The 25,058-nt window shown below is 39.3% G+C and overlaps 1 protein-coding gene across 7 annotated transcripts in view; it reads left to right on the top strand.

Annotated features, from left to right (window-relative positions):
* SSH2 (slingshot protein phosphatase 2) overlaps positions 1 to 25,058 on the top strand; it is a 245,460-nt gene that overhangs the window by 129,487 nt on the left and 90,915 nt on the right. For 3 of the 7 annotated variants that reach the window (XM_069602990.1, XM_069602992.1, XM_069602989.1), the window contains exon 1: positions 12,031 to 12,390. The exons of the other annotated variants lie outside the window; for them this stretch is intronic. In XM_069602990.1, coding sequence (XP_069459091.1) covers positions 12,263 to 12,390 — 128 coding nt within the window. In that variant the 5' untranslated portion in view covers positions 12,031 to 12,262. Of the gene's footprint in view, positions 1 to 12,030; positions 12,391 to 25,058 lie in introns of those variants that run through there. 7 annotated transcript variants of the gene reach the window in all.

Raw genomic sequence — 25,058 nt, 5'->3', positions numbered from 1 at the left:
CTGAGCACACATGAACAGTAGCAGCCTAATGTGTAGGCTTCGTATCACCTTGATATTATTAGCTGGTTCATCTTTTTCTTTAAGTGTAATGAGGAGTGATAATACCTACCCAGCTAGTAAGTAGGTTTATTTAATCAAATGAGATCATGATCCCATCATTATCCGCAAATACAGTGAATGCCTCCTTCATGTAATACGCTGTGTTTAAAAAAAAAAAAAAACTAGGGAAGCAAAAAACTGTAGAGGTGTAAGTGCTTTGAAAAATATCTTGTGATGAATATTAGTTTGAAATACAGAGTTCTACAGGATCTGGTAACAAGAGAATGGTATACAACAACCAGATCATATTGCTGCTATATTTAGTACTGGGTTGCTGCTGCTGCTGCTAAGTCACTTCAGTCATGTCTGACTCTGTGCCACCCTATAGATGGAAGCCCACCAGGCTCCACCGTCCCTGGGACTCTCCAGGCAAGAACACTGGAGTGGGTTGCCATTTCCTTCTCCAGTGCATGAAAGTGAAAAGTGAAAGTGAAGTCACTCAGTCGTGTCCAACTCTTAGCGACCCCATGGATTGCAGCCTACCAGACTCCTCCTTCCATGGGACTTTCCAGGCAAGAGTACTGGAGTAGGTTGCCATTTATTGTCAGGACCTGCCAGCTATAGCTAGGATCAATTAGAGAAGGAAACACAAGGTACAGGAAGATAGGTATTTAAGGTCCCCAGGAGTTCTTCCTGTTGGCAATAGACTTTTTCAGACTTAAACCTGTTCTGTAGTGAACCTATATAATCATGTAGACAGTGTAGAATATTGATTAACAAAACAGGTTCTTTTTGGAGCCAGAATAACTTGCTGAATTCAAATTACTGCTGTATTACCTTAGACAAATCAATTAACCTCTCTGAGCCTTGTAAAGATAATCATAGAAGCATAGGGTTGTTTGTGAGAATTGAGATACTTCATGCAAACTTTTTTTCTTAATTTTTTATTTTATATTGGTGTATAGCTGATTAACAACATTGTGATAGTTTGAGGTGAACAGTGAAGAGACTCAGCCATACATATACATGTATCCATTCTCCCCCAAATTCCCCTTCCATCCAGGCTGTTACCTAATATTGAACAGAGTTCCATGTACTGTACAGTAGGTCCTTGTTGGGTATCCATTTTAAATATAGCATTTGTACATGTCCATCCCAAACACCCTAACTATCCCTTCCCCCCAACCTTCCCCCTGGCAACCACAAGTTCTACACAGAAACTCTTAATAGAGGATCTGTGCTGTGTGCTTAGTCGCTCAGTCGTGTCTGACTGCAACCCCGTAGACTGTAGCTCCCAGGCTCCTCTGCCCATGGGATTCTCCAGGCAAGAATACTAGAATGAATAGCCATTCCCTTCCCCAGGGGACCTTCCCAACCCAGGGATCGAACCCAGGTCTCCCACATCGCAGGCAGATTCTTTACCATCTAAGCCACCAGGGATCTGGTACACAGTAAATGTCAGCTCAGTAAATATCATATTGCTTTTATTTTCAAGCCTTTCTCAGCTCCTCTAGATTCCCTTTTATGTTACTCCAGTTTATTTCCCATTTTTCTGTCTCTGTCTCACCCCATTTCAGGACATTGATGGTATTAAGCCACATTTGGCTTGTTCATCTATAATACCTTCTACATCATTAGCATCAAACAAGATCTGAAGATATCTTCTGAATTAAAAATTACATTATCTTCAAAATAATTTAACTGCTATATATATTTTCTTATAGTCTAATTCTTTTAAATTATCTATGATAATTTTTTCATAATATTTTTCTTTATAATTTAATATTTTTCTCTAGTTTTTTAAAGTATATTTTACTTTTCTCATACATATACACTTATGTAGACACATATATGTACTGTGCTGTGCTTAGTCGCTCAGCCCTGTCTGATTCTTTGCAACCCCACGGACAGTAGCCCTCCAGGCTCCTCTGTCCATGGGCATTCTCCAGGCAAGAATACTGGAGTGGGCTGCCATGCCCTCCTCCAGGGGATCTTCCCAACCCAAGGATCAAACCCAGGTCTCCCTGCATTGCAGGTGGATTCTTTACCGTCTGAGCCATAGGGAAGCCCAACATATGTACATATATATTACACAGATTTAGTTTTTAATGTATTATGTAGAAGAGGTGTAGAAGAGAAGCTTGGGCCCTGAGTTAATTTAATGGATCATGGAGTGAGAGTAGACACAGAGATTCCAGTGGAAAATAAAAAACTAAACCCTTTAGGAAGGCAATTTGATAATGTCTGCCAGTTCCTAAGATGTTTAAAATATTTTAACTGCTAATTCCACCTCTCAGTATCCGCCCAACAAATATATTCACTTTAAAGCCCAAAGATTGTGTGAAAGTATGTTCATAGTGATACTGCCTATAATAGTAAAGACTGGAAACAATTTAAATGTCCAGTAGAGGAATATTTAAATTATCTATAATTTTAAAATAGAATATGAAGCACTCCTTTAAAAGAATGAGGTACATCTTGATAAACATGGAAAAGTATCTAAGATACAGTGATAAGTGTGGAGGGAGCACAAGGCGTAATAATATGTATAGATAATTATGGCTTGTGTGCATGTATGTTTCTTACAGAACAGCTATAACATATTAATGTTTGCTTATGCAGGAAAAATTTCTGGAAGCATTAACAGTCATCCCTGGGAGTAGGATGATGGTGATAAGAAGAGTGACTCTTATTTTATCTTTCTACTGAAAAAAAAAAATGTTTTTGAGCCTGTGTTTGAAAGGCTGTGTTTTTTTTTTTTTAATGTTTAAAGAGAGTGAGGATTAAATGGTTAAATGTTTTGTAAGGTGTGTTGGATGTGAAAAGTGATCTATAAACACCTACTATTTTTACTAAACAATAGAGTTGTGAGGCCTTTGTAACCTGAAGAAAGCATCATTTCAGCGTTTCTTCCTACTAGAGCATATGGTGGTTAAGACTATGGGGGATGAATGCCTTAGATCTGCCTCTCATGGAGTTGATATGCAGATCCTTTCAGTATTTCCCATTGCTCTTATGGTGGAAAGTTCCATAGAAAGGATTGGAAGGGCTCAGTGACATTGTTCCATCCAGTGTTTAAAACTATTGTCAGATATTCTTTTAAATAAAACTATTAGCCACATAGTGATTGCAAAACTTGATTGCTTTGAAGAGCGTTTGTTTACAGAGTTTGGTTTATTGTATTGCATGAAGAGTGCCTTTGACTAAGTGTAGCAAGATATCTCTTCTTACTGTCTGGGCAACAAGTTTGAAAATTAAAGGTATTATCTTGAGAGTTCTAGCCTAGCGTTTTACAGATTAACAGGAGACAGATTGTTGTGCTACTCTGGTACAGGCTTTTTGTTTTGTAACTCTTTAAAGTATTGGCTTTCTCCCTTTTAACACTCAGGAGATTAATTTACTATTTATTTCTCTAGATGAAGCCCTTAGAGAAAACATAAAAATACAGTTAGGTCTTCTGATTGGTATAATCATTCTTTCTTATGACTAGGTATTTCAAAAATAAAGTTATATACATTAATACTGTTATTTCAAAGCTTTTTTAAAAAAGGCAAAATCCCAGTAAGCACTGCAGATGTCATGTTACTACAAGATGACAATATGTAATTAACTGCCTGGAAAACAATGATGGTAAAGACTTCCTGAATGAAGTGGTGGTGTATAGGGGAAGTATATTTGTATTTTAAATTTCATTCATTCATCTACTTCTCATCCCAAATACAAACAAATACAACACTTTCTGTTATCAGAAGCTGATTGGCCAATTTATGGATGGTAACAGTAACAAAAATGGTGCTGTCCTGTTCACAAAGCACTTGTGTCTGTGTATCTTAATAAACCTGTGAGGTAAGCATTACCATCCCACTTTAAAGAAACAAGGGCTGGGACAGGGTAAGTGTTGCCCAGGGACAAAGTAGCTAGAATCTAGAACTTTCTGATGTCACATTCATTGCCATTTTATTTTTTTTTTAATTTTTATTTTTACTTTATTTTGCTGTATAATACTGTATTGGTTTTGCCATACATTTTAATATTGCCCACTTTAGCTGTTTTTCAGCTTGATGGAAGAGAGCACAGGGGTTTATCTGTAGTTCAACATTTTCATTTTCTCAGTTAATAAACTAAAATGCACAGTGGACTTTACCCTAAGGTTGCCAGATTGACTTCAAAGTCTGCTTGCTCCCTTCAGTGCACACAGAGCTTTCTTAATGACCTAAAGAAAAGCACATAGGTCTTTTGCCTATTAAGGGTTTTACCTTAGAGAAACAGTCAAAAGATAAGATTACATGGAAGATTTAGAAAAACAAAAAAAGTTTTTAATAAAAATGCAAAAATTTATGATAGTCCTACACTCTGATCTAAGATTCTTCACTGAAGACTCCAGCTCTCTGAGTTTATTTCTGAAGGCTTCCTCAATCTTTTTGTTAGCTCTCTTAAGCTTACAGAGCCATTAAGGCCAAAAGAGTAGATTTTTGTGCCAGGTACTCTTTTCAGTGCTTTATATCTTTCAACTTAATTAATCCTCACAATAACTTCATAAATTAGGTACTAATACTGAGCCACAGATTAAGTAGCAATTTAAAGTTCATAGCTAATAGTGGTTCTAGAATTCAAGCCCAGTCTGTTAAATTCTAAGGCCAGAATTTTTAACTGTTGAACTATACTACTTTGTAACAGGCAAGTTTGACCTTGGAGTACCAAATGAAGCAGGGCAAAGGCTAACAGAGTTTTCCCAAGAGAAATCACCGGTCATAGCAAACATCCTCTTCCAGCAACACAAGAGATGACTCTACACATGGACATCATCAGGGTCAATACTGAAATCAGACTGATTATATTCTTCACAGCCAAAGATGGAGAAGCTCTATACTGTCAGCAAAAACAATACTGGGAGCTGACTGTGGCTCAGATCATGAGCTCCTTGTTGCAAAATTTAGACTTAAACTGAAGAAAGTAGGGAAAACCACTAGGCCATTCAGGTATGATCTAAATTAAATCCCTTATGATTATACAGTAGAAGTGACAAATAGAATCAAGGGACTATTAGATCTGATAAAGTGCCTGAAGAACTATGGATGGAGCTTTGTATCATTGTACAGGTGGCAGTACCCAAAACCATCCCCAAGAAAAAGAAATTCAAGAAGGCAAAATGGTTGTCTGAGGAGGCCTTACAAATAGCTGAGAAAAGAAGAGAAGTGAAAGGCAAAGGAGGAAGGGAAAGGTATAACCAATTGAATCCTGAGTTCCAGAGAAATGGGAGATAAGAAAGCCTTGTTAAGTGAAGAGAAAAACAATATAATCGGAAAGACTAGAGATCACTTCAAGAAAATTAGAAAAAAAAAAAAGAGAGGGAAAAAAAAAAAAGAAAATTAGAGATACGAAAGGAACATTTCATGCAAAGATGGGCATAATAATGGACAGAAAGGGTAAGGACCTAACAAAAGCAGAAAAGATTAAGAGGAGGTGGCAAGAATACACACAAGAACTGTACAAAAAAAGGTCTTAATGATCATGATGATGTGGCCACTCAACTAGAGCCAGACATTCTGGAGTGTGAAGTCAAGTGGACCTTAGGAAGAATTACTACAAACAAAGCTAGTGGAAGTGATGGAATTCCAGCTGAGCTATTTAAAATACCAAAAGATGATGCTGTTAAGTGTTGCACTCAATATGCCAGCAAATTTGGAAAACTCAACAGTGGCCACAGGACTGGAAAAGGTCAGTTTTCATTTCAATCCCAAAGAAGGTGAATGCCAAAGAATGTTCAAATTACTGCATAATTGGGCTCATTTCACATACTAGCAAAGTAATGTTCAAAATCCTTCAAACTAGGCTTCAACAGTGCCTGAATCGAGAACTTCCAGTTGTACAAGCAGGATTTAGAAAAGGCAGAGGAACCAGAGATCAAATGACAACTGTGCCTTTGACTGTATTTACAACAACCTGTGGAAAATCTTAGAGATGAGAGTACCAGAACACCTTACCTGCCTCCTGAGAAACCTGTATGCAGGTCAAGAAGCAACTGAACATGGCACAATGGACTGGTTGAAAACTGAGAAAAGAATACGTCAAGGCTGTATATTGTCACCCTGCTTATTTAACTTATATGCAGAGTATGTCATGCAAAATACTGGGCTGGATGACACAATCTGGGATCAAGATTGCTGGGAGAAACAACAGTAACCTCAGATATACAGATGACACCACCCAAATGACAGGAAGTGAAGAGTAGCTAAAGAGCCTCTTGATGAGAGTGAAAGTGGAGACTGAAAAAACTGGCTTAAAACTCAGCATTCAAAAACCTAAGATCATGGCATCTGGTCCTATCACTTCATGGCAAATAGATGGGAAAACAATGGAAACAGCGACAGACTTTATTTTCTTGGGCTCCAAGACCACTGCGGACAGTGACTGCAGCCATGAAATTAAAAGACGCTTGCTCCTTGGAAGAAAAGCTACGACAAACCTAGACAGCACATTGAAAAGCAGAGACATCACTTTGCCGACAAAGGACAAAGCTATTTTTCCAGTAGTCTTGTACGGATGTGAGAGTTGGAACATAAAGAAGGCTGAGTGCCGAAGAACTGATGGTTTCAAACTGGGGTGCTGGAGAAGACTCTTGAGAGTCCCTTGGACAGCAAGGAGATCAAACCAGTCAGTCAGTCCTAAAGGAAATAAACCCTAAATATTCATTGAGAGGGCTAATGCTGAAGCTGAAGCTGAAGCTCCAATACTTTGGCTACCTGATGCAAAGAGCCAACTCATTGGAAAAGACCCTGATGCTAGGAAGGATTGAGGGCAGAAGGGGGCGACAGAGGATGAGATGGTTGGATAGCATCATCAACTCAGTGGACATGCTGCTGCTGCTGCTAAGTCGCTTCAGTCGTGTCCAACTCTGTGCGACCCCATAGACGGCAGCCCACCAGGCTCCCCCATCCCTGAGAACACTGGAGTGGGTTGCCATTTCCTTCTCCAGTGCATGAAAGTGAAGTCACTCAGTCATGTCCAATTCTTAGCCACCCCATGGACTGTAGCCTACCAGGCTCCTCCGTCCATGGGATTTTCCAGGCAAGAGTACTGGAGTGGGATGCCATTAACTTGAGCAAACTCTGGGAGACTGGGAAGGACAGGGAAGCCTGGCATGCTACAGTCTATGAGGTCGCAGAGTTGGACACAACTGAACACTGAATGACAGTACTACTTTGAACTAAGTGACTGTGTTAAGTGGATTAAATCCATTTCTTAGAATCTCCAGATTGGATGAAATTCCTTTCCTAAGGTTCCCAACTCTCCCCAAAACAGATCTTGGGATATTTTCTTAGGGTTTTATTATCCCCTTTTACAGATGAAGTTAAGTGAGTTGGCCAGAATCTTATTCAGTGACTCTGTTAGAAGTAAATTTATGTCCTTTGGTTTCTAGCCCACAGTTTCTGAGATTATAAATTAACACTGTCACCTTTGAGCTCATTAGCTATTGTCAATTCAAGTGGTCCACCCATGTTGAAATTTTGTTACAGCAACAAAAGTATGTTTATATCCTTCACATTTCACCTTTGGGTCTTCCCTGGAGTACAGTTAGGTCACTATGCAAGTCCCTAGTTTTATACAGTTTTACAGTGTTTATACCTTATGACACATGAAGACATAGTAGTGGAGTATGTCTTAAAAGAGACATCTATTGCAATAAAATTTTTAAAGTGCTATTAATTATGAGTCTACAAAAAATTTAATTTGATCATTGCTAATGCTATCAAGAGCCAAGTTAACATTTTAGAATATTCATATTTCTGACCCTTGAGATGATAGGCAAATGACATGACCAAATTCATTTCATATCCACTAAACTCAAGCAGTAGTGTAAAGAAATACATCGATTTTTCTTCAGGGACTTTGTGTAGATGTTTTTCTTTTTTTTTTAGAGAAAGCCCCTTCTGACTTCATGTGGAGTAGAAAACTAGCTTAGTTTATTTCATGCTGCTCAATTTAATTTGGAATCATTTTTGAATTCCCAGATGCTTGGGTACAGAGCACTTCTCCCTGGAGCCTTGTTTCCTGACAGTGGAGAGTAAAGGATTAAATTGAGCTGAAACTAAACTGATTGACATTTTGACACTCTGCAGATTGTGAAAAGAAAGAGAATTTGTTCAACTTTTAGAAACAGTAGTAGGAAGGATTATTTCCTTAAAGGTACCTCAGTCTACAGAGATGATTTTTTTTTTTTCTTAAAAACCAAGAGGCTTGTTCTAGCACTTTGCCAATTTTCTATATTACAGTTCAAAATGGGAATTTAACTTTGAAAAGCCTTTGAAGAGGCCTGGATGGGGGTGTTAAAACAGTCTCCTTCATTTGTTGAATGGGCACTGACAGGTCTTTTGAGGGAAAACAAAGGACTGTGCACTTCTGGGGTGTCACTATAGGAACCTATTTGTAAAAGACAAGTATACATATTTATGAAATCTTTCTCTCTGTCGCTTTTAAATGCCAGATATATTAAGTGCTGCACTGAGTAAACATCTCCTGCTGACTTCTTTTCCTGACAGATACAGATGATTACCATGCCGTCATCCTTCCTAAACTGCATCACTTAATGTTGACTTCCCTGCTGCGTCATGAAAGGAACTGGACTCACCTTAACAGTGCTGTTCCAAACAGCCTGTTACTTTTTTTTTTTTAATCACTGCAGGAGGCTGTAATAAATTACAGCCTGGAAGAAGTTTCAAACTGGCAAGTTTGCCAGTTATTTAAAGCAATTTATTTTGGGGTGTATCAGCAGATTTTTTTTCTTACACTGCCATTTGGGTGCCTGCTGACACAGCCTGAATAAATCTTTCAAAATTTTTCCTTCCTAGAGATGGATGAAGATCATGATGCGCTGGACTCCAAAGTCCAGACCTTTTATTAACTCTTCACTTGCCAGTTAGTTCCTAATTTAGGTATCTTTTTCCAGCATGAGTTTGCAATATCTGAAGTCCCTCAGTGCCTTGGTAGTAATTTTGTTTTATGGAAGGATTAACTTTCAAAAGAATGATTCTGATTGTAGACACAGAATTTATAGTTTAGATTATTTCATTACTAGTGTTTTGAAAATTGCCAAACTGCCCATTGGGAAAAGAGGTCTGAAGTTTTATATGAAACAAAGACTTATTTCTTCTTGATTCTAGCATATGCTCAGTAGTAAAGTGAGGTCGTCTTAATTTTAGTCTCTTATATTTCTAGTTTTTCTTATTTTTTTCTCATGAAAAAAATTCTTATAATAGTGAAGTCGCTTTTTAAAATTGTTAATTTTTGTCTCTGGAATTCTTATAGCATCTTATATTGATATATAGTTTAGTGAGGTATTCATAAAAGCTAAATATACCAATGCCCCAAAATACATATTCTGATCAGACAGTAAGGACAAGAGATAAGGGAGCTAACTTTTATTTACCGTGTGCCTGCAGGGGGGCCAGTCCCTTTTGTCAGCCACTACACACAGTGTGTAGGAGACAGAGAAAAGAGATTCTCCTTTTACAAAGAGCTGGTCCCTGTTCGGGTAAAAGGCATTGCTCAGTGAGTAGTTAGGAAAATCATAAAGCATCAAGGAATAGGTTTTAGTGGGAAGAGCCCTAGATCAGGAGTTATGAAACAGGAGTTCATATATAAGTTCCTATATGTCACTTACAAATCAGGTCATCTGGCTAGACTGTGAGTGTTCCCACATCTCTACAGTGAGGATATAATCTCTAGCTTGTCTTCTTCTCTAGATCATTGCACACAACAGTTCTCAATGCGGGCTGCACACTGGAATCACCCGGGAAGCTTTGAAAAATAGTCTTTTGGATCCCAGTTCAGTTCAGTCACTCAGTCGTATCCAACTCTTGCGACCCTGTGGACTGCAGCATGCCAGGCTTCTCTGTCCATCATCGACTCTTGGAGTTTGCTCAAACTCATGTCCATTGAGTCGATGATGCCATTCAACCATCTTATCCTCTGTTGTCCCCTTCTCCTCCTGTCTTTAATCTTTCCCAGCATCAGGGTCTTTTCCAATGAGTCAGTTGTTTGCATCAGGTGGCCATTGGCCCATCTGGATCCCAACCTTAAGCGATTTTGATTTGATTGGTCTAGGGTGCAGCCAGGCATTGGGATTTTTTAAATCTCCACAGGTGGATTCATATATGCAGTTAAGGCTGGGAATCCTTAGATTGTAAGATGGTTAGGAGAGCCCTTATACATTTATTTACAAGCATTAGCAGATGTTAATTGACATCTCATACACTAGTAAAGTAATGCTCAAAATTCTCCAAGCCAGGCTTCAGCAATACGTGAACCGTGAACTTCCTGATGTTCAAGCTGGTTTTAGAAAAGGCAGAGGAACCAGAGATCAAATTGCCAACATCTGCTGGATCATAGAAAAAGCAAGAGAGTTCCAGAAAAACATCTATTTCTGCTTTATTGACTATGCCAAAGCCTTTGACTGTGTGGATCACAATAAACTGTGGAAAATTCTGAAAGAGATGGGAATACCAGACCACTTGATCTACCTCTTGAGAAATCTGTATGCAGGTCAGGAAGCAACAGTTAGAACTGGATATGGAACAACAGACTGGTTCCAGATAGGAAAAGGAGTACATCAAGGCTGTATATTGTCACCCTGCTGATTTAACTTATATGCAGAGTACATCATGAGAAACGGTGGGCTGGATGAAGCACAAGCTGGAATCAAGATTGCCGGGAGAAATATCAATCACCTCAGATATGCAGATGATACCACCCTTATGGCAGAAAGTGAAGAAGAACTAAAAAGCCTCTTGATGAAAGTGAAAGAGGATAGTGAAAAAGTTGGCTTAAAGCTCAACATTCAGAAAACGAAGATCATGGCATCTAGTCCCATCACTTCAAGGCAAATAGATGGGGAAACAGTGGAAACAGTGGCTGACTTTATTTTTCTGGGCTCCAAAATCACTGCAGATGGTGATTGCAGCCATGATATTAAAAGACACTTACTCCTTGGAAGGAAGGTTACGACCAACCTGCTGCTGCTTCTGCTGCTGCTAAGTCGCTTCAGACATCACTTTGTCAACAAAGGTCCGTCTAGTCAAGGCTATGGTTTTACCAGTGGTCATGTATGGATGTGAGAGTTGGACTATAAAGAAAGCTGAGCTCCGAAGAATTGATGCTTTTGAACTGTGGTGTTGGAGAAGACTCTTGAGAGTCCCTTGGACTGCAAGGAGATCCATCCAGTCCATCCTAAAGGAGATCAGTCCTGGGTGTTCACTGATAGGACTGATGTTGAAGCTGACACTCCAATACTTTGGACACTTGATGCGAAGAGCTGACTCATTTGAAAAGACCCTGATGCTGGGAAAGATTGAAGTCAGGAAGAGAAGGGGACAACAGAGGATGAAATGGTTGGATGGCATCATCGATTCAATGGACATGGGTTTGGGTGGACTCAGGGAGTTGGTGATGAACAGAGAGGCCTGGCATGCTGCGGTTCATGAGGTCGCAAAGAGTTGGACACAACTGAGCGACTGAACTGAACTGAATCGACATTGTAGATACTTTTTTCACATCAAAACTTCAACTGTTTTGCTTAAAAAAAAAAAAATTCAGTTAATCTCTGCGTCTTCCTAGCCCGTAGCACATAGGAAGCCATTGATAAATATGTGTTGCATTCTCGAGTGCACAGCCTTTTAAGTTTTAAGGTTATTTGAAAAATGGGATTTGTTTGCCATTCATGTATAAAGCCGATTAAGAGACAGGACCTTTCTGTTGAAACATTCCAAAGAAATGCGAGCCTTTCTTGGCCATCCACACCCTATTCCGTACCCTCAATCTCAGGCTCGCTTCCCTCCTCGACGCAAGCCAAGGCGGCTTGGTACCGACCCTCGCTCCGCAGGTCCGGACGCCGGCTGCGGATCCGGCGTGTGCGACGAGCTCCGGGGCGGGGCTCCGGCGGACCCGACCCTCCGGCTCTCGGGACCGCCCCGCCGGCGCGCTCAGCCCCGCCCCGCCCCGCCCCGGACGCGAGTTGGGGTGGGCTGCTGGAGGCGCCCGGCCGCTGGGAGTCCGCGGCCGAGCCCCACGGCTGCGGCGGCTGTCTCTGCGAGACCCGGCGGGCCCAGCTCGGCCGCCGGGAGCCCGCACTGCCTGCGCTTCCAGTCCCGTGGAGCCCAACGCGAGCGCCTCGTGCCCGAGCCGGGCGGGGGCCAGGATGCGGAGCCGTGCGCCCTGAGCCGGCCCCATGACCCTGAGCACGTTGGCCCGCGAGAAGAAGGCGCCCCTCGCCTGCACCTGCAGCCTCGGTGGCCCCGACATGATCCCCTACTTCTCCGCCAACGCGGTCATCTCGCAGAACGCCATCAACCAGCTGTGAGTGCCGCGCGCCCTCCGCCCTCTGCGAACGGTCGCTCGGAAAGTTTGCTTTTCAGCAGCCGCTTTTCCCAGCAACTGGGAGCAAGCAAGGGTGAAATCGCACCCTGCTCGCTTGCAACTCCCGGGGCCCTCAGGGGCAGCATAGTAGGGTGGAGATGTAGAGTAATTCTTGGAGGCGGAGTGTCCTGAGGGTGGGAAGGCGGACAGAAGAATCCTTTGGGAGAATTTCTGGTAAACTTTGAGAGGATCTGAAAGTGAGGTCGCCCCAGGGAAATTGTGATGACGGAGTGACAGCCGTTTGGCATTTTGGAGGCTCGGGCTAAAGCGGTCTGTAGCCTCTCAGCCGCCGGCCGGAAACGCTAGGACGCCCCTGTGGGTCCCGCTGGTGCTCAAGCTCCCGTGTTTGTTGTCTTGTTTCCTTGCTTCAAATAAGTTTGCTTGTGACCGTAGGTTTCTGTTGCAAGCCTTGCACACGAAGAAGGGCAGTTCATTTTTCACACTGTCTGGTTGTAGTCTGGAATTATTTGATAACGCTGGATTTTAGTAGTAGTTTGACTCTCTTTTTGTCTCCGCCAGTAGTAGTACGCGCTTACAACCGAAGCCTGCAGGCACACCTTCAGTCGCTAAAGTGCAAGATCCCGTTGCATCTTTAAATCATCACAGTTTTCAGAGTCTCTAGAATTGTTCCTCCCTTCCTTGGTGGTTTAGCTATTTCTGAGAACTGTGCTCAAGCTTGTGGTTAATCTCACCTCACATTTAAAAAAGGGCAAAATAGAGGAACTCCCATCTATTCAAGTTGCATCATTAAACTGGTTGAGAGGGTCAGGGTTACTTTTAGCTGGCAGCAGTTTGGTTTTTGTAGTGTGTTAGCTCTCACTCCGAATCACCTACTGAGGTTTTCCCAGACTCCTGGCACTTAAGCCACTTCTGTCTCCCACCAAGGTCAACCCTAAAGAACTTTTTAGTTTCACGTCCAACAGTAGAAACTTTGCATTATCCTTATATTAAAGGTCTCAAGAATAGCCTGTAAAGTGATTTCGGTGGTGGTGGTGGTTTAGTCGCTAAGTCGTCTCCGACCCTTTGCGACTCCATGAACTGTAGCCCGCCAGGTTCCTCTCTGTCCATGGGTTTTCCCAGGCAGGAATACTGGAGTGGGTTGCCATTTCCTCCTCCAGGGGAACTTCCAGACCCAGGGATCAAACCCTCATCTCCTGCTTGGCAGGCAGATTCTTTACCATTAAGTCAGATAATCTTAAAACTAATTTATTATTTTAACAGTTTCCTCTGTTACCAAATCAAATTTACATTTTAACTTTTCCATTTTGTGTTGGTTCCTGGTGGTGTACTGAAAAAAGCACACACCCAATATAGTGGTTTTACTGCTCTGTTATAAACTCTATACAATTAAATTAAATTAACTGTTTATTATTATTTTTTTAACCTTGTAGAGGGAGGAGGGCAGCATATGGGATCATAGTTCCCAGACCAGGGTTGTAACCAGTCCTCCCCTGCAGTGGAAGCCAGGTGTTTTAACCACTGGACCACCAGGGAAGTAAAAAGGAGGCAGGGGGAATGAATAATCTGAAAATGGGTAACCAATGGCAAAATAAGTGTGAACAATACTTTAAAAATAAAAAAGATAATGGAAGCAACCCACATGTACATTAAGGGATACATGGATAAACATAATGTGGTCTGGGATACAACTGAATATTATTCAGCTGTAAAAAGGAAGGAAATTCTGACATATGCTACAACGTGGATGAACTTTGAAGACATCATTCTGAGTGAAATAGGCCAGTGACAAAGTACACGCACTGTATGATTCCACTTACATGAGGCACCTGAGCATAAGTAATCTTGTTGCCAGGGTCTGGAGGAAGAGAATGAGAAGTCTGTATCTAACCGGTACAGTTTCATTTGCGGAAGAAGAAAAAGTTATGGGGAAGGATGGTGGTGAGAGCTGCACAACAGAGTAAATATTTAATGGCACTGAACTGTACACTTAAAAATGGTTAAAATGGCAAATTTTATATATGGTTAACTACAGTTAAAAGATTAAACAGAATTTAAAAGGCAGAGCTTCTGAGCTTTGCAGGGGAAAGGAGTTTTGAATTTTGTTTAGGAGTTTTGAATCTAGTGTACACGTTTTTTTTTCCTACTAATTAGTGTCTTGGGGTACATTTGACTTATTTTCTTAAACTGTAAAATGAAGACACTGTGGTTCTGACCCCAGAGGATCATAAAAGATTATGTGTGTGGTAGGTAACAATTTACAAATGATAAATTCCTGCACAGAAGAGTGGGTAAATTGAAGTTAAACAAAAACTAAACTGCTGCCATTCATTGGCCACTTGCCACGGTGCTGAGTTTAGTGTATATTATTATCTCATTTAATCATCACATCCACCCTATGAACTAATTTATTCTGTTTACAGATAATGAAGCTGAGGCTTTAAGTATTTGCTGATAAATGACAAAACTGCCCTTAGAATCGAGGTGTTTCCTAGGCCAGTGCTCAGAACCACTGTAGAAATGGTCTTCTGTCTTAGCAATTGCAAGGTTACTTTTAAGACCTATAGTCTTAGAAATTATCTTTAACTGCTGACATCTTCAACTTAGTAGTGAAAAACATATTTGTTCCACTTAGAGTTTTGCTGCTAAGGTAGGCAGTCTTCTCAAGAATTCTCAGATTATTTATCTTTCATTTTTGTCTCTCTCTTGCCACTTTTTTTTTCTTGAGAGAGTCTTGCTAATGTTCACGTCTTCTAAAGTGTATTTATTAGTATTGCCTTAGCCATCGTGTTTAATTTACATTTATGGTGTTGCCCAGTCCATCATCATTTAAAAATCTTTAAAGACCATTCCAAATAAAACCCTGAATTTTGTTAACTTAAACATGCACATTTTTGGTTCCTAACACAAAAGTTTTAAATTTGGGATCCATGGTTACTGAAGCTATGAACTGGCTTTAGAAGTTTAATGAACTCCTTGAGATGATATGGAAATATTGGGTAGATACATATATTTAAAAAAATCAGGTTCTCAAAGTGATGTGATCTCATAGAAGGTGAAGAATCTCCTTCCTAAAGAGAAGTATGGTCTCTGAGGCCTGGTTTAGTAAAAACTTAGTGATTGAGCGCCGAAGAATTGATGCTTTTGAATTGTGGTGTTGGAGAAGACTCTTGAGAGTCCCTTGGACTGCAAGGAGATCCAACCAGTTCATTCTGAAGGAGATCAGCCGTGGGATTTCTTTGGAGGGAATGATGCTAAAGCTGAAACTCCAGTACTTTGGCCACCTCATGCGAAGAGTTGATTCATTGGAAAAGACCCTGATGCTGGGAGGGATTGGGGGCAGGAGGAGAAGGGGATGACAAAGGATGAGATGGCTGGATGGCATCACGGACTCGATGGACGTGAGTCTGAGTGAACTCCGGGAGATGGTGATGGACAGGGAGGCCTGGCGTGCTGCGATTCATGGGGTCGCAAAGAGTTGGACACGACTGAGCGACTGAACTGAACTGAACTGAACTAGCTGCTGTGAGCATTTCCCTGTAGTGCCAGATATGTAAATAGCAGTGATGAATGGGAGCAACTAAAAGGTTAAGAGTTAATTAAGGTCCTTAAGTGAAGACCAAATTTTAATTGTCTGTTTGGGGGAGGGAGTACACCTGAGTTCTCTTAGCCCAGGGGTTCTCTTGTCTCTGCTGACGACCCACTCATAAGAGCTGTTCTTCCTTTTCTCATTGTTGCATTGGATTTGCTCTGGGTTTAGAAACCAAGTAAACTGTGTAACAAATCCTATGAGAATTGTGTCAGCATAAAAAGACCTCAAGAAGATCTTAGGGGCTTTCCTATGAAGAAAGTTAATGACCTTTAGAGGAGGGCCTTTGGGATAACCAGTTTGGTGATTTCACATGCTCTTTCTTATTTTTTCACTTTTAATTGTGGTATGTATATACATATAGGTGAAATTAGAGAATAGTGTGGGTATTACTGTGTTTATTGGGAATTCTATCGTTATAAAATTATGGCCTTTCCTTACCTTCATGTAAAACTCACCAAATATACTGTTATTTCTTAGGTGCTCAATGAAGAACATTAAGGAGTGATTGAATTAACTCCAGAAACAAAAAATAGTTACTGTTATAAGTGTTCATCCTACTAGAAAAATATATGTGAGCAACCCAGAGCAGCATCTAATCAAACTTCAAGAGTGTGGGATCAGACTGCTCAAATGATCCTGAAATTCCATACCCTTGCAGAGTCTACACACGGTTTCATATACAACAAAATGTAAACATCTGAAAAATACATGAGCCTATTTTTTTTTTTTGAATCTGTGTTATTTTTAGAGAGCCAACATTCAATCTTTGAGAAGTGAATTTGCTAAGCAAGGGGCCAAGGTTTTTCTGGTGTTATTGTTACAAGCCAAACAAATAGCTTATCCACAAACAGGTGACTATTTTTGTGTCCTGAAAAGTTCAGGGAAGGATCAAGAACTAGTAGATAGAACACTGGCAAGGGCTATCATTAAAAGTGTTCCCATTATGAAAACCACTGATCAGAAGTCTGGAAACTTGAATGTTTGAGACATTGCTTGATTTGTTCATGAGGTGACCTTGAGCTTTTTATCCTTGACCCAAAATACTTGTATTTATTTACTTGGTGGCATATATGAGTTTGACTTCCTAGCTTCACATGAGTGCTTTCTGAAGCTTGAGCTCAGCAACAGAGAGCATATTGAGATAATTATCTAAAAGGTACCTTTCATAAAATTGAAAGATAGAAGCAGTTTTATTTTTTGTGTTTATAATACTAATGCTCTTTTAGTTCTGCAAGTGATTTCACACATGCTCTTCTCTGAACTTAAGCTTGTGTCAGAATCACCTGGATGGTTTATTAAAACACAGGTTGCTGCCCACACTCCCAGAGTTTCTGATTCTGTAGGTCTGGGGTGAGACTAGAAAATTTCAATTCCTAACAAGTTCCTAGAGGATGCTGGTGATGCTGATCCAGGGACCACACTTTGGGAACCACTGCCTTAAAGTATTCCCGTGAGGCAGATTGGGTAAGTCGTCATTCACACTTTGTAGAGTAAATAAACTGAAAAATCAAAATGATGAAGTGATTGGCACAGGGATTACATGATTTGTTCTTGGTAGAACTGAAACTAGAACCAGCATTTCCTATCTCCAGATCTAGAACCCTTAACACTGCTCCACTCAAAGTCCTGATGCATATGTCTTTGTATCTATGTGGGAACGTTTCTTTAGATAAAATTCTAGCAGTGGAATTTCTGGGTCGGATGATATGTATGTGCTAAAATTTTTATACATGCTGCCAAGCTTTGCAGTTTGCTTTGCCAATTAGCTCTTACCAGCTTGTATACCTGCATAGGTGTCTTCACCAACCCTGGTAATATTAATAATGATACTAGATAGCAGTTAATTTTCTACTGAGTTCTTACTGTGGACCAGGCATTGTTTTGAGCACCATGGATATTATCTCATTCTCTGTTCTTAACAATGTTGACTTAGGTGTTATCCTCAATTACAGATGAGAGGCACAGAGATGTTAAGTCATTTGCCTGAGATAATACAGCCAGGATGCAAACACAGGCAGCCTCAACCCAGGACCCCTGCTCTTAAACACTCCTCTATATTTCCCTTACTATTGAGGAGCTTTTTAGGATCCTTTTGTATTTTTATTGGTCTTGTGCATTTTTCTTCTGTGATTTGCATGTTTGAACCTTATTTTTTTATTGGTATTTTTTTTCCTTTTTCATGTATTATTCTGTATATTCTGAATATGTTTAACAGTAATTTTCCTGACTCTAGTGCTTGTTTTTTCATTTTGTGTCTTGTATAAAAGTTTTTGACTTTTATATAGTAAAATCTGTCAATAATTTTCTTATGATTTTTCTATCTGACTTTTAAAAAAAACCCTTCCCATCCACTCCCAAGATTATAAAAGTACTCTTTTGTATTCTTCTAGTGTGTCTACCCTGTAAAAATATTTCACTTTTTAAAACTGGAATTTATCTTTACAGACAGACGTGGAGATAATGTGAGTCCAGTTCCGGATACCACAATAAAGTGAATGTGACACTAAAGCGAGTTACACAAATTGCTTGGTTTCCCAGTGCATACAAAAGTTATGTTTACACCATAGTCTACTAAGTGTGTAACAAAAAGCAGTACTAACCTTAATTATAAAATGCTTTATTTAAAAAAAAAAAAAGGCTAACCATCATCTGAGCCTTCAGCGAGTCTTGATGTTTTTGGTAGTGTAGGGTTTGAAATATTTCGAGAAATACCAAAATGTGACACCGAGACATGAAGTGAGCAAATGCTGTTGAAAAAATGGCACAAATAGACGTGCTCTGCATAGGGTTGCCACCAACCTTCAATTTTTTTTTTAAAGTGATATCTGCAAAACGCAGTAAAGTGAAACACAATGAAACAAGATACGCTGTTTTTATTATATGAAGTAGAGCTCTAACTTTACCTTTTTTTCCAAATGGATAGTCATTGAGTCCAGTACCATTTATTTAGTCCAATCTCACTTCCCTGATTTGAAATGCTCTTCATATTACATATTAAAATATATATATTAAAACGTTTTCTCTCATACACCAATACCACACTTTTACTTAATATAGATTTAATAGACATTTTGGTATCTTGCATCACAAGGCCTGCCTCCGTGTGTGTGTGTGCTTTACTATCTTAACTACCCTTGCTTATTTTCTAGATAAGTCTTAGAAACAACTTGGCAAATTCTACTTTTAAAAATCCTATTGGGATTTTGATTTAAATTGTACTGAACTAGTTTTGGGGAGAATTAACAGCTTTACAGAATGAGCCTTCCCAATGAAGAATGTGATATGTGTTTATTTATTCACTTTTTTAAAATGCTGTTCATTTAAATTTTGCACTTTTCCTCATATAGTAGTTAGACATTTTTTATTAGATGTATTCATGGGTATTTGTTTATAAAGTTTTTGTTGTTCTTGTGAATAAGCTCTTCTTTCCCATGACTTTTTCTAATCAGTCCCTATAGGTGTGTAGTAAAACTGCTTTTTATATTTGCTTTTATATCAGACCACCTAGCTGAACTCTTGGTCCTTTTATCTAACAGATATTTTAGTTTATTTTCTTGACTTTACTGAATGGATGATTATATCATCTGTAAATGAGTTTTCTCTGAGTGTAACTCTTTGTTGCTTCAGCTTAGGCTCTAGTATGTTAAAGAGTAGCAATGCTCCTGGTCTTGTTTTCCATTGTAAAAGGGATGCTTTTTATGTTTTCTGAATAGATGTACTGTGTGCTATAAGTTCCAGCATAGATCACTTATCAAGCTGAGGGCATTTCCTACTATTCCTAATTTCAAATATTTTAAAATTAGATACAGATACTGAATTTGATTAGATGTTTTTGCCCCTCTATTGGAAGGATAACATTTCCCCCTTTCTTGGCAATGGAGTGACATAACTGAGTTGCGAAAGTTGAATCGTCCTTTAACGCTGTTTGCATTACTTGTTAACATACTGCTGGAATTGGTTTGCTTATACTTTTAAGATTTTTTCTCAGATATTTGTTGAATCTTTGGTGTTATCTTTGTCCAGCTGGTATATGATCTGTAGAATGATTTTCTCCCATCTTTTTCTAGCTCTAAAGCAGTTCTTTAGCAGCAGTTCTGTACTTCAAAAGCCTAGAACCAAGAGGTCCTACTCTAAGTGTTATAATTGTATGAAACTGTTTTGCCTTTACATTTTTTAACTTCCTTGTTCTATTTAATAAGTGTCTTTATCATCTTTGCTACTTCTAAAATCTAGATTTCTCCTCTCAGAAATGGATAAAACATAGTTATAATAATTGATAATTCAGTTACTGAAGCCACACATTCATTTATGATTTAAGAGCTTTTTATCTCTGGTTGGTGGGCAAAGAGATTAATAATAATGTTGATAGTTTTTAAAGACATGAGATGTCTCTTTGATTTTAAATCAATACCATTTTCGTGATTGTTTCTGATCCTTAAATAGGTAGGTAATATAGCTTTAAAAGGTAAAATATTGTGTAAAGTGTGATCAATTAAGCTTGCATCAAGTGTATTAATCTCCTAGTGTTATGGTCTTCAAATACAAAGGAGAAGTTAATTTTCCATTGTCAGAGTAAAAGGTACATTTGTGTTTTTATTAGTAGTAATAAACTTTGTGTGACTTTACCCACACTTAGACTGCTTTGAAGTAAGTAGAGCAATAATTGGCTTGGAACAGAGCGGGAGGAAGCCCTCAACTTTGGCCACTAACTGCATAAAGAAGATGAGCAGGAATAGTGAGGTCGTGATGCACTCAAGTCAAGATTTCTTTGATAAAGTCTTAATGAATTTTTATTTTCTAAATTACTGTTCTTCAGATGGTGTGCTCACTTGTAATCACTCCTGAAATGGGGCAATTTCTGTAGATTTACAGAGAAACCATTGCCCAAAGCCAGATAATTAAGGATGTTGTCATTTTCTGGCTCCAAGAGCTGTTGGATCTTGGAGTAATAGAAGGGCTAAACTGCAGATCCTCTTGCTCTGTCCCTTCTTGGGCTTCTCCAGTAAATGTGAATCTTCTTAATTACCATATGTAAAATTGCCTTGGGGCTGGAGAATAGTGGTGTAGATGCTATCACACAATGTTTCTGAACTCCTACGTGTGTGCGTGCTCAGTCGTGTCTGGTTTTTCTTTGTGACCTGTAGCCCGCCAGGCTCCTCTGTCCATGGGATTACCCATGCAAGAATACTGGAGTGGGTGGCCATTTCCTCCTCCTGAAGATCTTTCCCACCCAGGGATCGAAAGAACCACCATGTCTTGCATTGATCAGTGGATTCTTTACTACTGAACCACCTGGGAAGCCCTTCTGGATTACTAAGATGAAAGCAAATTAATAATAATAATTAATATCCTAACTACTTTCAGATAGAGTTAGCTTTGCAGTGTTAGAATTATACAGGATGTTGCTTCCACTAACGTAATTAGGTTTAACTTGAAGAAGTATGCTAAAAGCATCAAGGCGTTTTTAGGTGTTCCTGTGATTTGGAAAGGATGTAGTAAATGATTTATAAATAGATTGCTAGTACTGCACACCAAAGGGCTTATTTGGGCTCACTTCCTTTTTGCAGGTTGTGGGAATTTGGCCACTCTTGTTTTCTGCATTAATCTGTTTTCAGAGGGCTGTGACCCTTCTTTTAGTCACCTGAGGGATTTGGCGTTAGTTGTGTGTCTGTTAAAACTACAGAATCCAGAGGCTTGAATTACTCTCCAATAAAGGGAAACCTCAGTGTTAGCCGGTACTAGAGTAGGTTTTTTTTTTTTTTTTAATTGTAAGTTCGGTTTTTCAGTTATAGAAGACACAGAATTATTAGTTGTTTTTTTTTTTTTATAATGACCTATTATGAAATGGTTCAAATTTTTGCTTATGTTTTTTGGGGGAGTAATATCTGCCTCGTTTCATTAGGGCTAGGGCTAGAGATAGTTAATAAGAAAGAAAAATAAAAATTTCAGTTATGATTGTTACTTTCATCATTTGTACTTAATGTTTACTGACAAAGATTCATGATCCATAACAGCATATTTCAAGCCCTAACAATTCTAATTGTGGACTTCACATTGCTTCTTCTGTGGTGTCTGTATTCTTAAAACTTAATGCCACAGACAGGCCTGTTTACAACCTAAGAAATGTCAACAAAAGGCTGAACAGGTTTATGAGCTTAGCTTCTTAGTTGCGTGTCTCATCTTTGTTCTTTAAATTTTGTATAATAAAAGCCAGTTGATCTTTATAAGGAGTAAATTGAGTATGAGTATTTCTCATTTTTCTTCACTGATTTTAAATAAGTATCATTTATAACATAGAGCTCTTAAGAGAGATGTCATTTCTTTGGAACTCTCCTCTGTTCCAGGCATCTTTAAATTACTGTGTTTCTCTCAAAGTTAATATATCCAGTTCTTATGAACACCAAAAAAATTTTGATTTGCTATTATTATATCATCTTTATTTGGGGGGAAAATTTAGTTTGAGAAGTTGGAACATCTATGAGGTAATGTGAATTCTCAGTGTCAGTTTTTCTTCCTAGGAGGGGAATGAAATAGATTCTGACAGTGTATGAAACTGAACTTTTTGGTCATCCCTTTGACCAGACTTGGTGTAGATCATTTTATCAACCCCACCTCTGTGATGCTCATTCCTCCCCAGTGAAATTTCACACTCAATTCTTAAAGTGTCCCTTTCATTAAATATTCTATTTAGAAATTCTTGAAAGGTATCTTGGATCACTCATTCACTGTCTTGTCACTTGTTATTGTGGCTGGTAGTAATAGTCTGGTGTGTGGAATGAAACAGATCTGAATTTCAGTCAGTTTCACTACCTACAGGCTGAGTGACCTTCAGCTTATAACCACCATGAAACTTGGTTTCCTCACCAATAAAATGGAGCTTTTAGTGTCTATTAATATTAATTAATGTAGTTTGGGCTTCCCAAGTGGCACTAGTGGTAAAGAACTCACCTGCCAATGCAGAGGACATAAGAGACCAGGTTCGATCCCTGGGGCGGGAAGATCGCCTGGAGAAGGAAATGGCAACCCACTCCAGTATTCTTGCCTAGAGAATCCCATGGACAGAGGAGCCTGGCAGGCTATAGACCATGGGGTCGCAAAGAGTTGGACACGACCAAAGCAACTTAGCACGAAATGTAGTTAATTTAATTAAGTGTAATATTTATAAAGTACTGCAAACACTAAACACGCAGTAAATGACAGCTAATATGTTTGCCCTTTTGAACATGAACCAGAGTATAGGAGAAAGAATTAGAGTGGTATGACAGCCTGGTAGGAGAAATTCCATTGTTTGCATCATATTCTGGGCAAAGGGTGGGATATACAAAGAAATACAAGACATGGTTCCTGTGGCCAGGATACTCAGTCTGTTGAAAGATACAAGACAGATTAATTAAAGGATAAATAAGAACACAATTCAGCTAAGTGCCAGACGAATGGTGCAATTGGGGCTCTAAGTATTCAGAGGACAAAAAGTTATTGTAAGTGAGCCGATTAGTAAAGACTTTATGGTAGGATTTGACTTCTGACCTTTATTTCTGGCCCTCTTACATGTCTTGATTAGTATAAGCAGAGGTAAAGGGTACTTGAGCCGTGAGAGAAAAGGAAGACTGATGTAGCAGATGTCACAGCCATAAAGAGTCGGTGAATGACTGCTGTTAATCATTTGTGGTAGGAAGCAGAAATCCAGAAAGACTTTTGTAAAGACCGATCATGCTCTTTAGAAAATAGCTCTGAGCATATTTTGGATATATCATGTGGGCAGAATTTTAATCAAGTTTTTATCGAGTACCCACAGACTACACAGCACAGTAACCAGCATTTGCAGACTCTACATAGCTTATTTAGGAAGGCTGCCAATTTTACAAAGGCTGTTGTTGAATCAGTACCAGTGGCTGGGAGCGCACTGTGAAATCCCCACAGGCAGCAAGAGAACAGAAGTCATGAAACTATCTGCTAGTGGTTTTATGGTTAAAAAGAAAGGAAGAAGGGAAGAGGGGAGGAAAGAAACACATTCAAGTAACCCAAAGCAAAACCTCATTCCCTGCTTTCTCCAGGTGCTGAGCTCTAGATATGGTTACATCAGCACCATGTGGTAGGCAGGGTGGTTCCCATTGGCACAGAGAGAGGGCTTGTGATATTTACAGTGGTGTGAGCTATAGGGGGAAGGGTGTGCTGATTTTGTTCTTAATGGCTTGGCTACCAGTTTAATGGCCTTACTTAGCGTTCTATAAGCAATATACAGCTCCTTAGTTTTAAGTGTACATAGAAACCATCCTAGTGGACAGGGGGCTCTTTTACATGTATATGAATGAGCCTATGGCCAAACATCAATTAATAAAGGCCAAGTCTCATCACAAGGAAACATTTTTTCTGTTTCTTTAATTTTGTATCTATACGAGATGATGGATGTTCACTAAACTTACTGTGATAATCATCTCATGGTTTATCTAAGTCCAGTCATCATGCTGTACAGTGTGTCAATCATATCACAATAAAACTGAAAACAAACAAACCAAAAACTAAAAAATAAAGACCAAGAACTGTATAAATGCCAGGTTACACAAGGCCCAAATTATGATAGTTTAGTAATACTGATTCAAAGAAGTGTTACTGCAGCTACTGAAAATTTAGCAGATTGTGCCTTGTTATACTCTCCTGCACTGAGAGAAACAGCAAACTGAGACTGTATATATTTCCATTTAGTGATTCTAACTAAATGAGTTTAAACCGAGTGTAATTTTTTTCCCCAAAGTTAAAGAAACACTGACGATTGTAGACTGGCTTGTTATGATCTCTCTATAGATTGAAATCCGTGGTCTTAGTCTTACTTTATTTCTTACCTCCTTGGAAATATATTTGAGCACATCTGTTGAGAACCTACCTTAGTCTTGGCTCTTAATGAGCCTGGGGCCTGTTCACTTTTGTGTCTCACCTGTGGTCCATCTCAGTTATGTTGGAAGTCCACTGTGCTCACACTGCTGGACGTCTTCATTGCCATTTTAGACACTTGGAGAAGTTCTCAGCAAGGCCATATGCCTTTTAGTCCGAAAACGATGAT

The sequence above is a fragment of the Ovis canadensis genome, chromosome 11 (genome assembly GCF_042477335.2).
Source record: "Ovis canadensis isolate MfBH-ARS-UI-01 breed Bighorn chromosome 11, ARS-UI_OviCan_v2, whole genome shotgun sequence".
NCBI classification, from domain to species: Eukaryota; Metazoa; Chordata; class Mammalia; order Artiodactyla; family Bovidae; genus Ovis; species Ovis canadensis.
This window is presented reverse-complemented; position numbering and strand designations above follow the sequence as displayed.